The 13,286-nt window shown below is 39.6% G+C and overlaps 1 protein-coding gene across 1 annotated transcript; it reads left to right on the top strand.

Moving 5' to 3' along the window:
* Nucleotides 1-2,834: 2,834 nt before the first annotated feature.
* SMTNL2 (smoothelin-like 2) lies at nt 2,835-11,130 on the top strand (the record flags this gene model as incomplete). Its single annotated transcript, XM_009588105.1, has 7 exons — nt 2,835-2,922; nt 3,681-3,920; nt 5,878-5,953; nt 7,650-7,820; nt 8,373-8,490; nt 9,849-10,000; nt 10,913-11,130. Coding segments are annotated over 7 exons (972 nt in total), but the record flags the coding sequence as incomplete, so codon positions are not given.
* Nucleotides 11,131-13,286: the final 2,156 nt, after the last annotated feature.

The following is a 13,286-nucleotide window of genomic DNA, read 5'->3' as shown; positions in this document are numbered from 1 at the left end:
ATTTTAAAGAAGTTGTTCTTCTGGTGACGTGTTGTGAAAAAAGTTTAAGACTAGCTTTGCAAAAGAACTCATCATTCCTTTTGGGCCTAAGCTGAGTAACTATCTAAAGAGCGCAGCTTTGTTGGATGTGAGCTCTTCTGAAAACCTGTCTGTAATGAAGCCTCTAAATGGGAGAGATCCCACAAAAATCAGTGGAGCCTAGATAGCTGAATGATAGCACTTTTGCTTGTAAGAAGGTTTTAGATGCTGGGATTTTTCTGAATGTTCCACCTTCCCCAATCTAGTTTATTTTCCTTTCTTTTTAAATAAGAAAGATAGAGGAAAATTAAAATGAAGCAAAAGTTCTCCTTGTTTGGATTGATATACTGAACTTGATTATGGATTTGATTTGTAGAACTTGCAGTGTATCTTAAGGCAGGCTAACCTAGTTGTGGAATGGACATTCTAACTCCCAGCTATCTTAGGTGCACCTGAAGCCTTCACTGGGCATCAGTGGAAATCTGTCGGTCTTGTTAACAGGGCTATAAGTAACATCATGCTAAAACATGGTGTTGTGCATGGTTGGTTGTTTGAGTGGTGGTGGTGGTTGTTTTTTTTTTAAAAAAAAGCAGCCTCTCATGGATTTTAGTGATAAACAGACTGAGGAATGTCTTGGCTCGTCATGTAACCTCTGCGCTCGCATCTAGCGGAGCACTTAAGTGCATATATAACCCCAGGAAGATCATTGACTTGGAAACTAGGCAGGAGAATTAAATGAAAGCTCCTGGCTGAGAAACCTTTAACAGTCGTCTTTTCTGAGAGTACATCTTCCACTTTTTTGGGAAGTCTGCAGTCCTCTCCTGAACTTTGTATTGTTTTGTTTGAAAATCATCCAAGTGATTCTGTCTCTTTTCCTCACCTAGCATAGAAAAGATTGACATGAGAATCTGACCCCAGGTTAAAAAAAATTATACAACCCAATATAATAAAATACACCATCCATGCTGAGCCTTAAAGACAGTTCACAGTATCTCAATGTCTTGCTGCTATTTTTTTTCTCTGTTTTATTGTAAGATATCTTTGTAAGACACTTGCTTACAAGGCAGTAGGTCCTCATCTTGAAGTCAGGTTAATGGGGTTTTACCACATTTTAATGGTTTCTCCAAATTATGCTGTAGTCTTGAAAAGCCTGGATACTGATTTTGATCTGAAAGTAGGGCCCAACCTTAAAGTCAAGAGAAGGATTTTCCTTGACTTTAGTAGTGTAGGCGTGTAGCTCAAATTCTGCTACGTATACCTGTGTTCCATTGAAATCAGTTGGAGGTTGATACTTAAATATCTAGGAGGATCAGAATCTAAGCCCACAACTGTATACTCTATGACAAAATTGTGTTTAGGCTGCCTTACTGTAATCTAATACTAGTTAACAAATTCTTAGCAAGATCTCAGACCATAGTTACCAGGAGTTGACTGGGGTTTGTACTTGAGGTAATGAAAGTTCTAGTATCTCAATTAATGGATATTAAAACTGTCTGTGCACTCTGCAGTACCTAACAAGATTAAACGCTTTTAAAAAATCTCCAAGGTGTGTTAGCGTTGTTATCTGGTGTTCTTAGTTAAGTTTGGATGAGTATAAACAGATGCATGGTAAACAGCAGACAAGTTCTAAGAAACTATTTTTGTTGATTTATGTTGAATTGATCATATGGTTCCTGTATTTTACATGAGAGATATTTTTCCACCCTATAAATAAATTATTCTAATAATTTGTGATGAAGCTATGGAATAAATAAGTAAAATCAAACCACCAGTTTGCTCTGTATTTCCTGTGTACGAAAAGCAGAGACAAATTAAATTATTACATGTATACACCCTGCCTCTTTCCTTTTCTGTTATGTTCTGTTGTTTTTATACTTACCTGCAGTATAAAATCTTCTTCAGTATCTTTAGTCTTTCTGTCTGTCTTTAAAAACAAAACAAAACTTGTTTGGATTGAGTTTGTAAGAATTTTGGATTACGTTTATAAGGGCACACTACAGATTTTTTCCTTTATTCATAAAATTTTTGGCCAATCTGGTAGTTAGATATCTGTCTAGAATCAATTAAACTTTTTCATGGACTTTGTGTTGGGGAATTTCACTCTACTGCTGGTATATGCTGCTTCTTGGAAGCTACATTTTTTGATTGAAGTAATCGTGTGTCTGTGAAGCAGTTTCTTCTTTCTTTAGTTCCTGCAGCCAAAAATCACGTAGTTCCTTATGATTTTTTGCATGCCCTGCTCCCCCCCAACCAACCCCCCAAAAAAACCCACCCAAAAAAATTCTTGGCTGATTTTTCTGGAATTATGTTGGCAAACATTATGGGAAAAATTGGTGCTTTTCCCAGAAAAAAACTATCCTTACAGAAGTTGCAGATTATAATGCAGCTGTAAAGTTCTAGGGTCATACTTACTTTATGTAATGCTTTTACAATACATTATCAGAATGCCATTTTTTCTGCAGCAAACAAAAAAACTGCAGGGCATTAAGCATTTTATGCAATCTCAATCAATCTCTCCACTATTGTGTGGAGTCTTCTGTTTATCACCTTCACAGTGGATGGTGATACCTTTATCTAACAAAAGTGGAAGACCCTTCCTAGGTGCATGGGGTCTGTGAGGACAAGTATGTGCATTGTCCTGCATTGCCAGTACTCAAGTTTGCAGGTTTGGCTCTTGGGGTTAGATAATTCTTCCGTTCTTGTATTGTGGTCACTAGCACAAGGAAGACCTGTTCTTGGCAGGTGTTTCTGGATATTCTTATAACTTTTGCTGCTGTTTGAAATTTAGCTGTTGTGTCTGTTGCCTGTTTTGACAGAGTGTAGACCTGGATGACCACCACAAACCTGAGTTTAGAAGAGTTTTTAGTTCTTCCATCATTGAAAATGGGCATCAGTCTTCATCAGGTAGGAACAGGGCATGAAATGAAGTAGCGCTACTTGTAAAATACCTGATCCTGGCAGTCACAGAGCAGCTCTCACATGTTGGAAGCATTAGAATCTGCTATGGTTTCAGCATGGATATTGCACTGTGGCACTGATACCATTCAACTTTATTTCCTAATTAGGAGTTTAACTTTTAAACTTTGACTTTATTGTTAAGCATGCACTATGTTGTTTCATAAATTAGAGACCATTACTGTCACATTATTTTGGGGCACTAGTGATAATAAGGCCTGCTATTCTGGGTGCCATTGTAGCCTTGCATCCCAAAACATTTTGCAAATTATCTGTCCGCTTCCATCATCCTTCAGTGGAGGAAGGACTTACTATCCCCATTTTAGAGAAAACTGAGGCACACAGCGTTTCATAAAACTATGAAAAGAGCAAGAATGCTGACTCCTCACCCACAGCAGGAGACAGGGGCGGGGGCTGCACAGAGGAAGAGGAGGAGCTTACCAAATGCAGATGATAGTGGATTAATGATCTGAAGTTGCTGTTTTTGCTGAGATTCATGTAGGACAGGTATGATCGCTGCAAGGATCACTTACACTAGGGTTGCTTCTGCAGCATGCTGTAAATGGTATAATGTCCCACAGGGAGAACTAGGTGGGATAATTCCAATGACTTGTAAAATAAAGTTGTTGCATGGAAATTGGTTTGTAACTTTGTTACAAATCTGCAAAGAAATTTATTTCCTCTCTCCTTTTCTTTTTATTCACTAGGTCAGGCAAAAGTCTCCCACGAACTGACCTCTTTTCACATGTCAGACTCTTCCCCTGAAGCCCATGCCCCTGCAGTAACCTTACAGATGCCCCACCTTCCTGTTACTGCGGTAACCAGGATATCAGAGAAGTTTTCAGGAGAGACCATCTGTTCAACAGGAACAACTAATGCGTCTGCTGGTTTGCTGGGACAGAGCAAAAGCAAAAATGTGATGGCAGTGAAAACTTCCAACCAGTCAGGTAACAAAAGCAATTTGTTTGCTGAAGCTGTGTCCCATTTCTTTACTTCAAGAAACTGGTGCTACGGCGATTGTCCTGTGACCTAGCGGTAATTATGAAACCTCGCTTCTATGCCTATATATCCCGTGGTGGGACACTCTGATTTAGAATATTGTGGGTCCTAGGTAGAGCTTTAGGCTATAATGTCACATCTTTTGAGAATTTTTGCTGCCTAATATAGTTGAGTTCATAGTGCAGCCTATCTTCTAGCACAGTTACTGAATAAGTATCTCTTCAGCGTGGCCTGCTATTTTAATGAAATTTGCAGGAGTTTTTAGTGCTTTGAGACCTGAGGCCCCTTGAGAAGTTAGGCAGATACTTGGCTATCGGATTCAACAGTCATTTGGAGGGAGGAATGATCAACAGCAGACCAACACATATACACAAGTCAGAGTGATTGCAGAATCTTATTTATATCTAAATTAAGTTTAAAAAAAAAAAAGAAATCTCATTTCATTCATGTTGAAGTCATTCATCTTTGAGCTGTATTTCATATACATTTAGTGATAGTGACATAGATCAGACAATATATATGGGTCAGAAATTACAGAGAGAGAGACTAGACGGAGTTGCCAGCAAGAGATAGGGATTATTTGCAGGTTATTCTTTCAACTTTTATCTTATTAAAGCTAAAAATGTAGCAAAGCCTTCCTTTGTCTTTTTTTCTGCTGTTTCAGTGAAGGCCTGGAATTCAAGTACGATGAGAACAAAGGGTTCATCTGCCACTGGAGGTGAGTGTTCCTATCAGCGTGTTCTTATGCAACACAAATTGAGAGGGATTCCATGCTCCATATCTGGGGGATTCAGATGTGAGCATGTAGTTCGGATTAGTAGGTACATGGTAATATTAAAATTCCTAACAAGACTGCATGCAGATTCAGTTTCCCAGGTATCATGGAAACTTGTTCTGCTGTATCAGATTCTCAATCAGTTCAAAGTGAGGAGTACTTATCCTTATTTGCAGAGTGGTGTACATGTGTACTGTTAGGCAATCTCTGCAGTGGAAACAATAGGTGCCAGAAAAGTGTGGCAGAACAGACAGTTTGAGCAGTGAAGATTTCAGCTGACCGAGTGAAAACTGTGACTGAACTCAAGGTCATGGCAGTTAGAAAGCGGTGGGCTCACCATATGGATGTTGAAGCAAATTCCTTTGAGCAGAATAGCAGTAAGTAGTCTCCTTCATATATGAATGTGTTAAAGGACAAAATGCCTTAAAGATTTTCGATTTCAGTCAAAATAGATGAGTTGAGCTCTATTCAAAAGTACTTCTGATTGATGTCACCAAGATGTTACTGTCTATGCAATGTACTGGCATTTCACAGTGGTCTCAAGTGTCAGTTTAGCAAAGATATAGCTCATCCAGAATAGGGATCACACTCCTCCTCAGCTTAAAACCTCTGAGATTTGCACAAATATCTGGCAATTGTTTGTGGTCCCAAATTTGTCACATCTGTATGTTGGCATTTACCAGGGTGTTTTACGTGAGAAGTCTAGTTGGTCTGGATCCCCTCTATAAGCAGTGGGGAGAGTTCAGCATTTTCGGAAAGTGATTTGGGCAGTAATCAGGTTGGATTGCTTCTAAGACGCCAGTCTTTCTTCTTTGTGTATAGAAGGAGCCTTCAATAAATGAGTTGCTGGCTCATGCAACAAGTTTTGGCTTTAGTGTGTTAAAACTGGGCAAGCCACTCCATTGTTCTGCATTTACAGAGCATAGCTGGAGTCCAGAGCTGGGCTCTAAGAGGCAAAGCACAAAAGGTAGAACCTCGGGGGTGGGGGGAGGAAGATGCAAAGTTGGTTTTAAGCCATCTTTGCAACCTTTGGAATCTGTTCTACTTCACAAACTAAAAAGTTTCCTGGTGGAAATAAGGTAATTTAAATTTCTGCCCTGATGCATCTTGTTTTTCCTGCTTTTATACAGAGAATACCACTTCTGTCACTAAGTCTGTCTCAACTGTGAGCTATGGGACGAGTAGTGGAACAAAACCTGGTGAAAGGTACACATTTTTCTTGACATTTTGTTAGGCCTTTGTGGTCAGTATAGTCTCTAGGAACAGGTGTTCTGCTGGCTTGGAGAACAGGTGAGTCCCATATGCTGTATTTTAAGCCCGTTAAAGGTTGTGAGCTTTCCTGAGGGCTAAGTGGAACAGAGATAGGAAGGGACAAAAATCTTTTGTATAGCAGTTTAAAGCAGACCTAATTCTGAATTTCAGCATTGTTAAGTGTTAGTCAGTAAAACTCTCAGTGCCAGTGGTGGATTTTTGTTAGGAGGAGCAAGTTGTCAGACCCTTTGAAAACACTTTTTAAAATACTCAGTTGTGTTGAAATTTGTACTTTGGGCTTATTTTTGGAAACCAATGTTTGACTGCCGTCAAACATCCTTAGTTTGGCTAGCGTAGAGTTTAGTTTGTAGATAAATGCCTTGCTGAGGACTGAGGACTACTACACATTCTTGATTAACTCGGAGTCACAGTTGCTTAGTATAGGATTACATGCTATCACAATTACTACTGGCATATCTACTATTTGAGCAACCTGGTCTAGTGGAAGGTGTCCCTGACCATGGCAGGGTTGCCAGCGCTAGCGGCGTTAAACAAATTCTGTTAGACTGGTGTCGTTCAAAAACCATAGGATACAAGGTGAAGACATGCTAGCACTTTCAGCTCTCTCTTTTTCAGGAGAATTTGCCAAAAAAGTGTACTCAAAAAGTGAATGTAAAACATGCTAGACAATGAGTTAACTTCCTCAAGGTCACCAATGATCTTTAAGGTCCCTTCCAACCAAAACCATTTTAAGATTCTATGATATCCAGGCATCCTCAGCATGCAAATTATCCATCAAGAAAAATGGGAGGCCAGCCAATTTAAATCTCTTAAATTGGGCTTGCATCTGCCTTGAAAATTATCTCAAATTTGGCATTACATTTTTTCTGAGTTAGTTCTAACATCAGCACTTCGATATTTGAGTTATGATACACTGAGCACCCAAGAGAACTTGCTGTCAGATCTGACCTCCCTCTGTACCAGAAATTAATGTCTGACACTGATGTCCTTGCTCTTTGCTTCAGTTTCCCCATCTCTGTCATGGGGAGCATTTCCAAATGCAATGTGTGGCTTACTTCATTAATGCTGATGAAGTGGTTTATGGCTCAAATAAACACAAATTAGAATATACTTCTATATTTCTGGATCAAATTACCAGCTTGCGGTCAGTGAAGCAACACTGACATGAGCTCAGGATTGTGTATACTGTAAGTAAAAATTTCAAAAGTACGTCCTGAATTACTCTTCAGGTTCCATTTTTAAAATGTGACTTACCCTCCAGGAACTCCAAAGTTGGAAATTAAAGGGATTTAGTGCTCCTGTGTGGCCACAACTTTTTTTTTCTTTTCTTTTTTTCTTTTTTCTTAAAGGTGTTTAATTGTTGTTCTACTTAGTGCTATAAAGCATTTGTGACTTGTCCAGCTATGTCTCATTTGTAAAAGTACCTTAGACTCCTCTATACTTAAGTGCTGTTTTCTGTCAATAAAACTTTGGCTTTTACTTAAATTGCTTTTGACTCATACAGGTCCTCTTGAAACAGCTGTTTTGGGAGGTTTAGAGTAGGCAACAGTTGGACCTTTAGGCTGACTCCTGGCACTGCAGAGAGTTACTTTTTGCTTAACCACATACTTTTCATGTTACGTTTCTCCAGTGCCACTGACAGTTACTGTGATGTGACCCCCAGCTCTCACTCCTCTCCTCCCACTGTACATCGCCAAGTTGAAAGGAGGCGAGAACTCGTGCGGTCTCAGACGCTCCCACGGACTACAGGAACACAGGCCAGGAAAGCACTGTTCGAGAAGTTTGAACAAGATGGTGGAAAGTACGTCACACCCCTTGTCTCCAGAATGGGTTTGTTAATGGGAAACTTGTCAATTATTACCAGCAGAGGACAGCTGGGTGGAGGAACTCTCTCAATGTAGGATTTTGAGCTAAGGGGCAATATGAGGTCACGTATAGCTTTGCTAACTTCACAGACTGAGCCCTGGAAATTCAGTTACAGATTCCTCTGGCTTTGGAGTTGTTCAGCTTAAGAAGCAGGTAAGAGTGCTATGAAAGCTGCCCTCTCCATCATTGTAAGAGACTGGGAATGTAGTGGCTTTCTGTTGCCATTCATTAAGGGCCAAAAGCATGGACTGTTTTTTATGCACCATGATGGCGGTATGATTTAAATAGAAGAGGGCTTGGAATCCTAGCTTTAGTGAAATGAAAATGAGCTTTTCTTGCAGGACCAACAAGTTGAAGTTTCAGCAACATGTTTCTCAAATATCACCTGGACAGGGGCTGACCTGGGCGAGGTTGCATAGATGTTGCTGACAAGTAGGTTTAAGTTTTTCTAGAATGTAATTTAATCTGGTCTCTGTTAATTTTCCAGAGGAAAAGGAGGATCCAGAGCTAAGCTGAAGAGGTCGCAGAGTTTTGGGGTTGCCAGCGCTAGCAGCATTAAACAAATTCTGTTAGACTGGTGTCGTTCAAAAACCATAGGATACAAGGTGAAGACATGCTAGCACTTTCAGCTCCCTCTTTTTCAGGAGAATTTGCCAAAAAGTGTACTCAAAAAGTGAATGTAAAACATGCTAGACAATGAGTTAACTTCCTCAAGGTCACCAAGTTTTGTGCTGGTAACGCAAACATCATGCTTTGCATGGACAGTGCTTCAAGACAGTCAGTGATTGCATGAGTGAGATTCTGTATGTCTGTCAAAGCAATGCATTAGTGTTTGTCTGAAAGCCTACATTTTTGTGCTTATGGATATAGACTTCAGTATACACTCACACTATTTTTTTTTTTTTAGTTGCAGGCTGTGATTTTTGCATTCTCATTATGTATGGCAAGATCTGAATAACATTTTGCCAGTACATGGAGACTATGGTCCTTTTGGTACACAGCAGACCAAAGTACTCTCTACTGGTATTAGACAAGTGAATTTGTAGTAAATGGTAAGGCTGAATCACACGTTGTTAGTGAGATAATTTCTATGAGGTAACATCCGTTTACCTAAAAGAATTCAGCAGTTGAGATTTTAGTAATTTTACCTGGCCTTAAACTGCAATTGCCAAAGCAGTTTGCAGGAGAAAGAGAAATTTTTTTTCTTTTTTTTTTTTTTGTGTAGTATGTTTTTCAACATTATTGTAAAATGTGCATTATTATTGCTGAACTCTAAATTATAGTATACGTAAGCAGAACTAGTGAAAATTACTGTTAGTTGCTTACCAGAAAAGCTGGGGCTTGAATTTTGTGTGATGGGAAAGCAGCATGAGATAAGAGCCCAAATACGTTTTTTTTTACTGTGGCAGTTGAAAGTAACAATAAGCATTTGTTCTAAGCATCAGGTTTTGCAGTAAGTGTAACTCTTCCTATATTTCTACCTATCCATGTGTAAACAGGCATTGAATTGGCCTTACTGAAGAGCAAACCAAGCAAGCATAGTCTTTATCTAGTGTTATTCACAGCCACAAAATGAACCGTTTTTCAATTATAAATACTTCACAGGGATAAGCAGTGTCCTTAGTTTCTGCAGATACTGAGCTGGTGCATTGGGCCTGCTCTGGAGCTCACTGACATTGACAAGATTCTTCCCAGTATTTTCAGTGGGCTTTGGATCAGGGAACTTGACTGTGTGTCTGCTTTGCATCTGGGCATTTCAGGCTTTCATTGCCGAGTGTGCCGTTTTTTCTCAGAATACAAATAATGTAATGGATATACAAAGAGGGGAAGAAAAACATAAAGCCTGTGCTCTGTTGCTTTGGTTAGCGGGAGAGAAGGACAGAAAACTGCAGTGAGCAAAAGCAGCTCCTCTTCCCTGTTCCCCCGTGCTGCATTAACGTGTGTGTTTTTTTCATCATGACAGCACATTGACCTCCAGAACTTCTCCTCAAGCTGGAATGATGGGATGGCATTCTGTGCTCTTGTGCATTCTTTCTTTCCTGAAGCTTTTGATTATAATAAGCTTGACCCAGCTAATCGCAAGCAGAACTTTGAGCTGGCCTTCAGCATGGCTGAGTGAGTATCACATTAGATCTCTGTGAAGTCCTTCCAGTTCAAGTCTAATGCAGCTGGGTAGCAGTGAAGAGTTTAATCATTCTTCTTGTAGATCCTATATCACTAGCTTACATGTGTCATGCCAGAAAAGATAATAAAGCTCTGCATAGAGAATGCATAGAACAGGAGACTTGGCAGTCTAAAATCGGAGGTGGTTTTACCAGCCACAGGATAATTCACTGCAGTCCTATGTTCAGGTCTTCCAGAGTCTTCAGGCAGTATTTGAATTCTGCTTTCTCACCAGCCTTAGCACTGACACACTAAACTTGAGAAATCAACCTCATGAGTTATGCTTGGACAGAAGAGGAAAAAACCCTACTTCTCTCCGTGGTTTTTTTTTTGGTTTGGTTTTTTTTATTATTATTTTGTTCTTGAAGTAATGAATGATTCTTAGTGAATTTGCCAATATCAATCATAAAAAAGAAATTTGAGTTCATAGAGCACAAGGCATCCAATGTTTACTGACAGGCCATAGGAACTGGATATAGAACTTGTAGTTTCTTAGCCAATCCCACTTGCTTGATACCTGATTTGAATTTAAGGCACGTTAATATATCCATCCAGCCTCTCTGGAAAAACCATGACCCCTGAATGGCAGGGAGCAAGTAGATTAACTTTTGGAATTGGGCTTTGGATCAGATCCCAGTATAGAGGAAGAGAGACAAAGAACAGGAATATTCCATGGTCACAAAAATAACAATCCCCAACCTGAGCCTGTCCATTTCATTGTGAAATGAAATGTTGCTGATAAACCTCAGGATTTCTTAAATGCCTCAGTGATGCTCAAATCAGAACAGCAAATGAATCTTGGAAGCAGTTAAAGGCCTTAGATTTAACTCTTGATTTGATGTATCTGTTTTATTATTACTACAGGAAAATGGCTCACTGCGATCGTCTGATAGAAGTGGATGACATGATGGTGATGGGTCACAAGCCAGATCCCATGTGTGTCTTCACCTATGTCCAGTCTCTATACAATCATCTACGACGCTTTGAATAAAACCATCAACACCTCTCCAGCCAGAAGGGTCAAGTACAGTATGCTAATGGGAAGAGTGACATTTTGCAAATGGAACTCAGTGTTATTTCTTGGTTTTTACTGTCCTTTGCTTACATTCAACTGTGTGGCTGGCTGTCTGAAGTGTTGCTGAGCAGCGCCCCGAAGTGTTAATCACATCAGCATGTCAGTAATACAGAAATATGTTTGAAAAAGACAGGAAAACACAGGGGAAGGCAAATGCTGTCACTTTGGTGCTAGTAGTAGGTTGGATTTTTAACATTCTTGTGTTTAAAGATCACAGGAAGCTTATTTGCTGCTCCTATCTCTGTTAGGCTGGGGACAGTTTTATGCACTGACAAGTAACTGCTACGAAGGTGTTCCCTCTTAAAATGCAGGTAAAACTCCAGAAGATAGCACCTTCAATTCCACTTCTGTTGAGCATAGCACAAAAGAAATAGCAGATGGACAAGCAGAATTCCATTTAGCAAATAATAACCTGGAGTACTCAACCACTAGGGCAATATTGCCTCTCCTCCAACCCTACCCCCGCACTTCAGCATACATGCATGCACACACACACACACATCGAACAGGCATTGTTCTGTTCTCTTAAAGCAGAAAGAGAACATCGCCTCTTACTTGTTGTCTGAGGTGACAGATAACTACCATGTTGCACAACAGCGTTTGTCTGTAATGGTCAAATCTAAAGTGATTTGCTCAGAGGCTTGCTAAGCCTCTGCTGGCAGTCCTGGATTAATTTCTTGATCATGAAGAATAGCAACAGCTGTGGCTGTTCTGTGTATGAGATTGTGTGTTTGCATGATTTAGGATAACAGGAAAAGGGGGGAGCTAGCAAGGTACAAAATCCTCTGAACAGTTGTAATAGAAGCAAGACTGTAGTACGCTTTGACCTGGACTCTGGGGGAGAGCAACCCTCCAGCATGGACAGGAATGAAGTCTTTACGACTTGCTCAGTCCTCATGCTGACTCTGAGGTGGATAGGCAATATGCCAAAAAAGTATGAAAGATGTGGGAGTTTTGAATTGACTTCAGCTAGTTTCCATTTTCAGTTAAATTAGCATTAAAACCACCATACAGTGGGATTATTCTAGATTTACTGGACAAAAAGGTCATGTGTCACCCTTTCTAGTTTTCTCTTTGATAAATCAACAGTGCTTTGTTTTCACAGTGAATGTTAAAAACAAAACCACTAAAAAAGCATACTTAAAAAAAAAAAAGCCTTTTAAAATTATTTCTTCCCTAAGAACAGGTTCATAGAAAGTAAAAACTGAAAGCTACGAGCCCTCTGCTCATGCTAGAGAATGTTTTTTAACCTGCGTTTGTGCTTTTTGTAGATATTTGTAAAGATTACTTCGGTTCTGTATTGATGACCATTTATAATAAAATATGTCAAATGCTCTTCAGATTTACTGCTTCTCTCTAGAATGAAGTGACAGATAACAGAGTAAAATCAGTGAAAAGAACCCAGAGCTTTTGCTTGGAAGATTTTTATTCTAGTCATGATGCTGTGTGCTCTGAATTGCAGTTTAAAAAAGTACAGAAGTTCAGTGGCATTTGGAATAGGATTTTAGTTCAGCCTCCCTTTTTAGTGAAGTTTACTTAAGAAACCATGAATGAAGCAACCATTTTGTTAGCAGTCTCAGGGAAAAAAAAAAGACAACCACCAAAAATGTACAAAGGTAAAGTATAAGTTAACTGCTGAAGGTCTGGATCATCAAGTTCTGTTTAAAGTGTAGCTAGGCTGTTGCTATGACACTATGAAAACAGTTTCAAAGACTTTTGAATACACATCTTAATATAAGCATCTGAAAGATACTTGGCCAAACTAGCAGGATCCTTGGTATTGCTAATCTCACAGCTTTAATGCAAGTGGACAGAGGTTGGGTGGGCTGTTCGTATTTGTCATATCACTGCCGTTGTCTTCAGTTTTTGTTTTGAATGACCATGATTCTGAGGAGTAAGTGTGCACCTGCTGCTCCACCAAATGCAATATAAGGATAAACACACTGTACTAGTGTTTTGGAGAAGTGATTAGAGTAAGCATGATGAGAAATCTGTCCACAACTGGCGCACGTGATAGACATATTTACATTCTTACAGCAGAATACTTTTCATTGACTAGCAGAGCCAAGTTCCATCATAGCTACAAGATGGGCAATACTGGCTTTATACGTCACATTCCTTCACAGTCACAGGTCATGGGTGATTTTCCTGTGTGATGTGAGT

The sequence above is a fragment of the Fulmarus glacialis genome, unplaced genomic scaffold (genome assembly GCF_000690835.1).
Source record: "Fulmarus glacialis isolate BGI_N327 unplaced genomic scaffold, ASM69083v1 scaffold39861, whole genome shotgun sequence".
Lineage (NCBI taxonomy): Eukaryota > Metazoa > Chordata > Aves > Procellariiformes > Procellariidae > Fulmarus > Fulmarus glacialis.
This window is presented reverse-complemented; position numbering and strand designations above follow the sequence as displayed.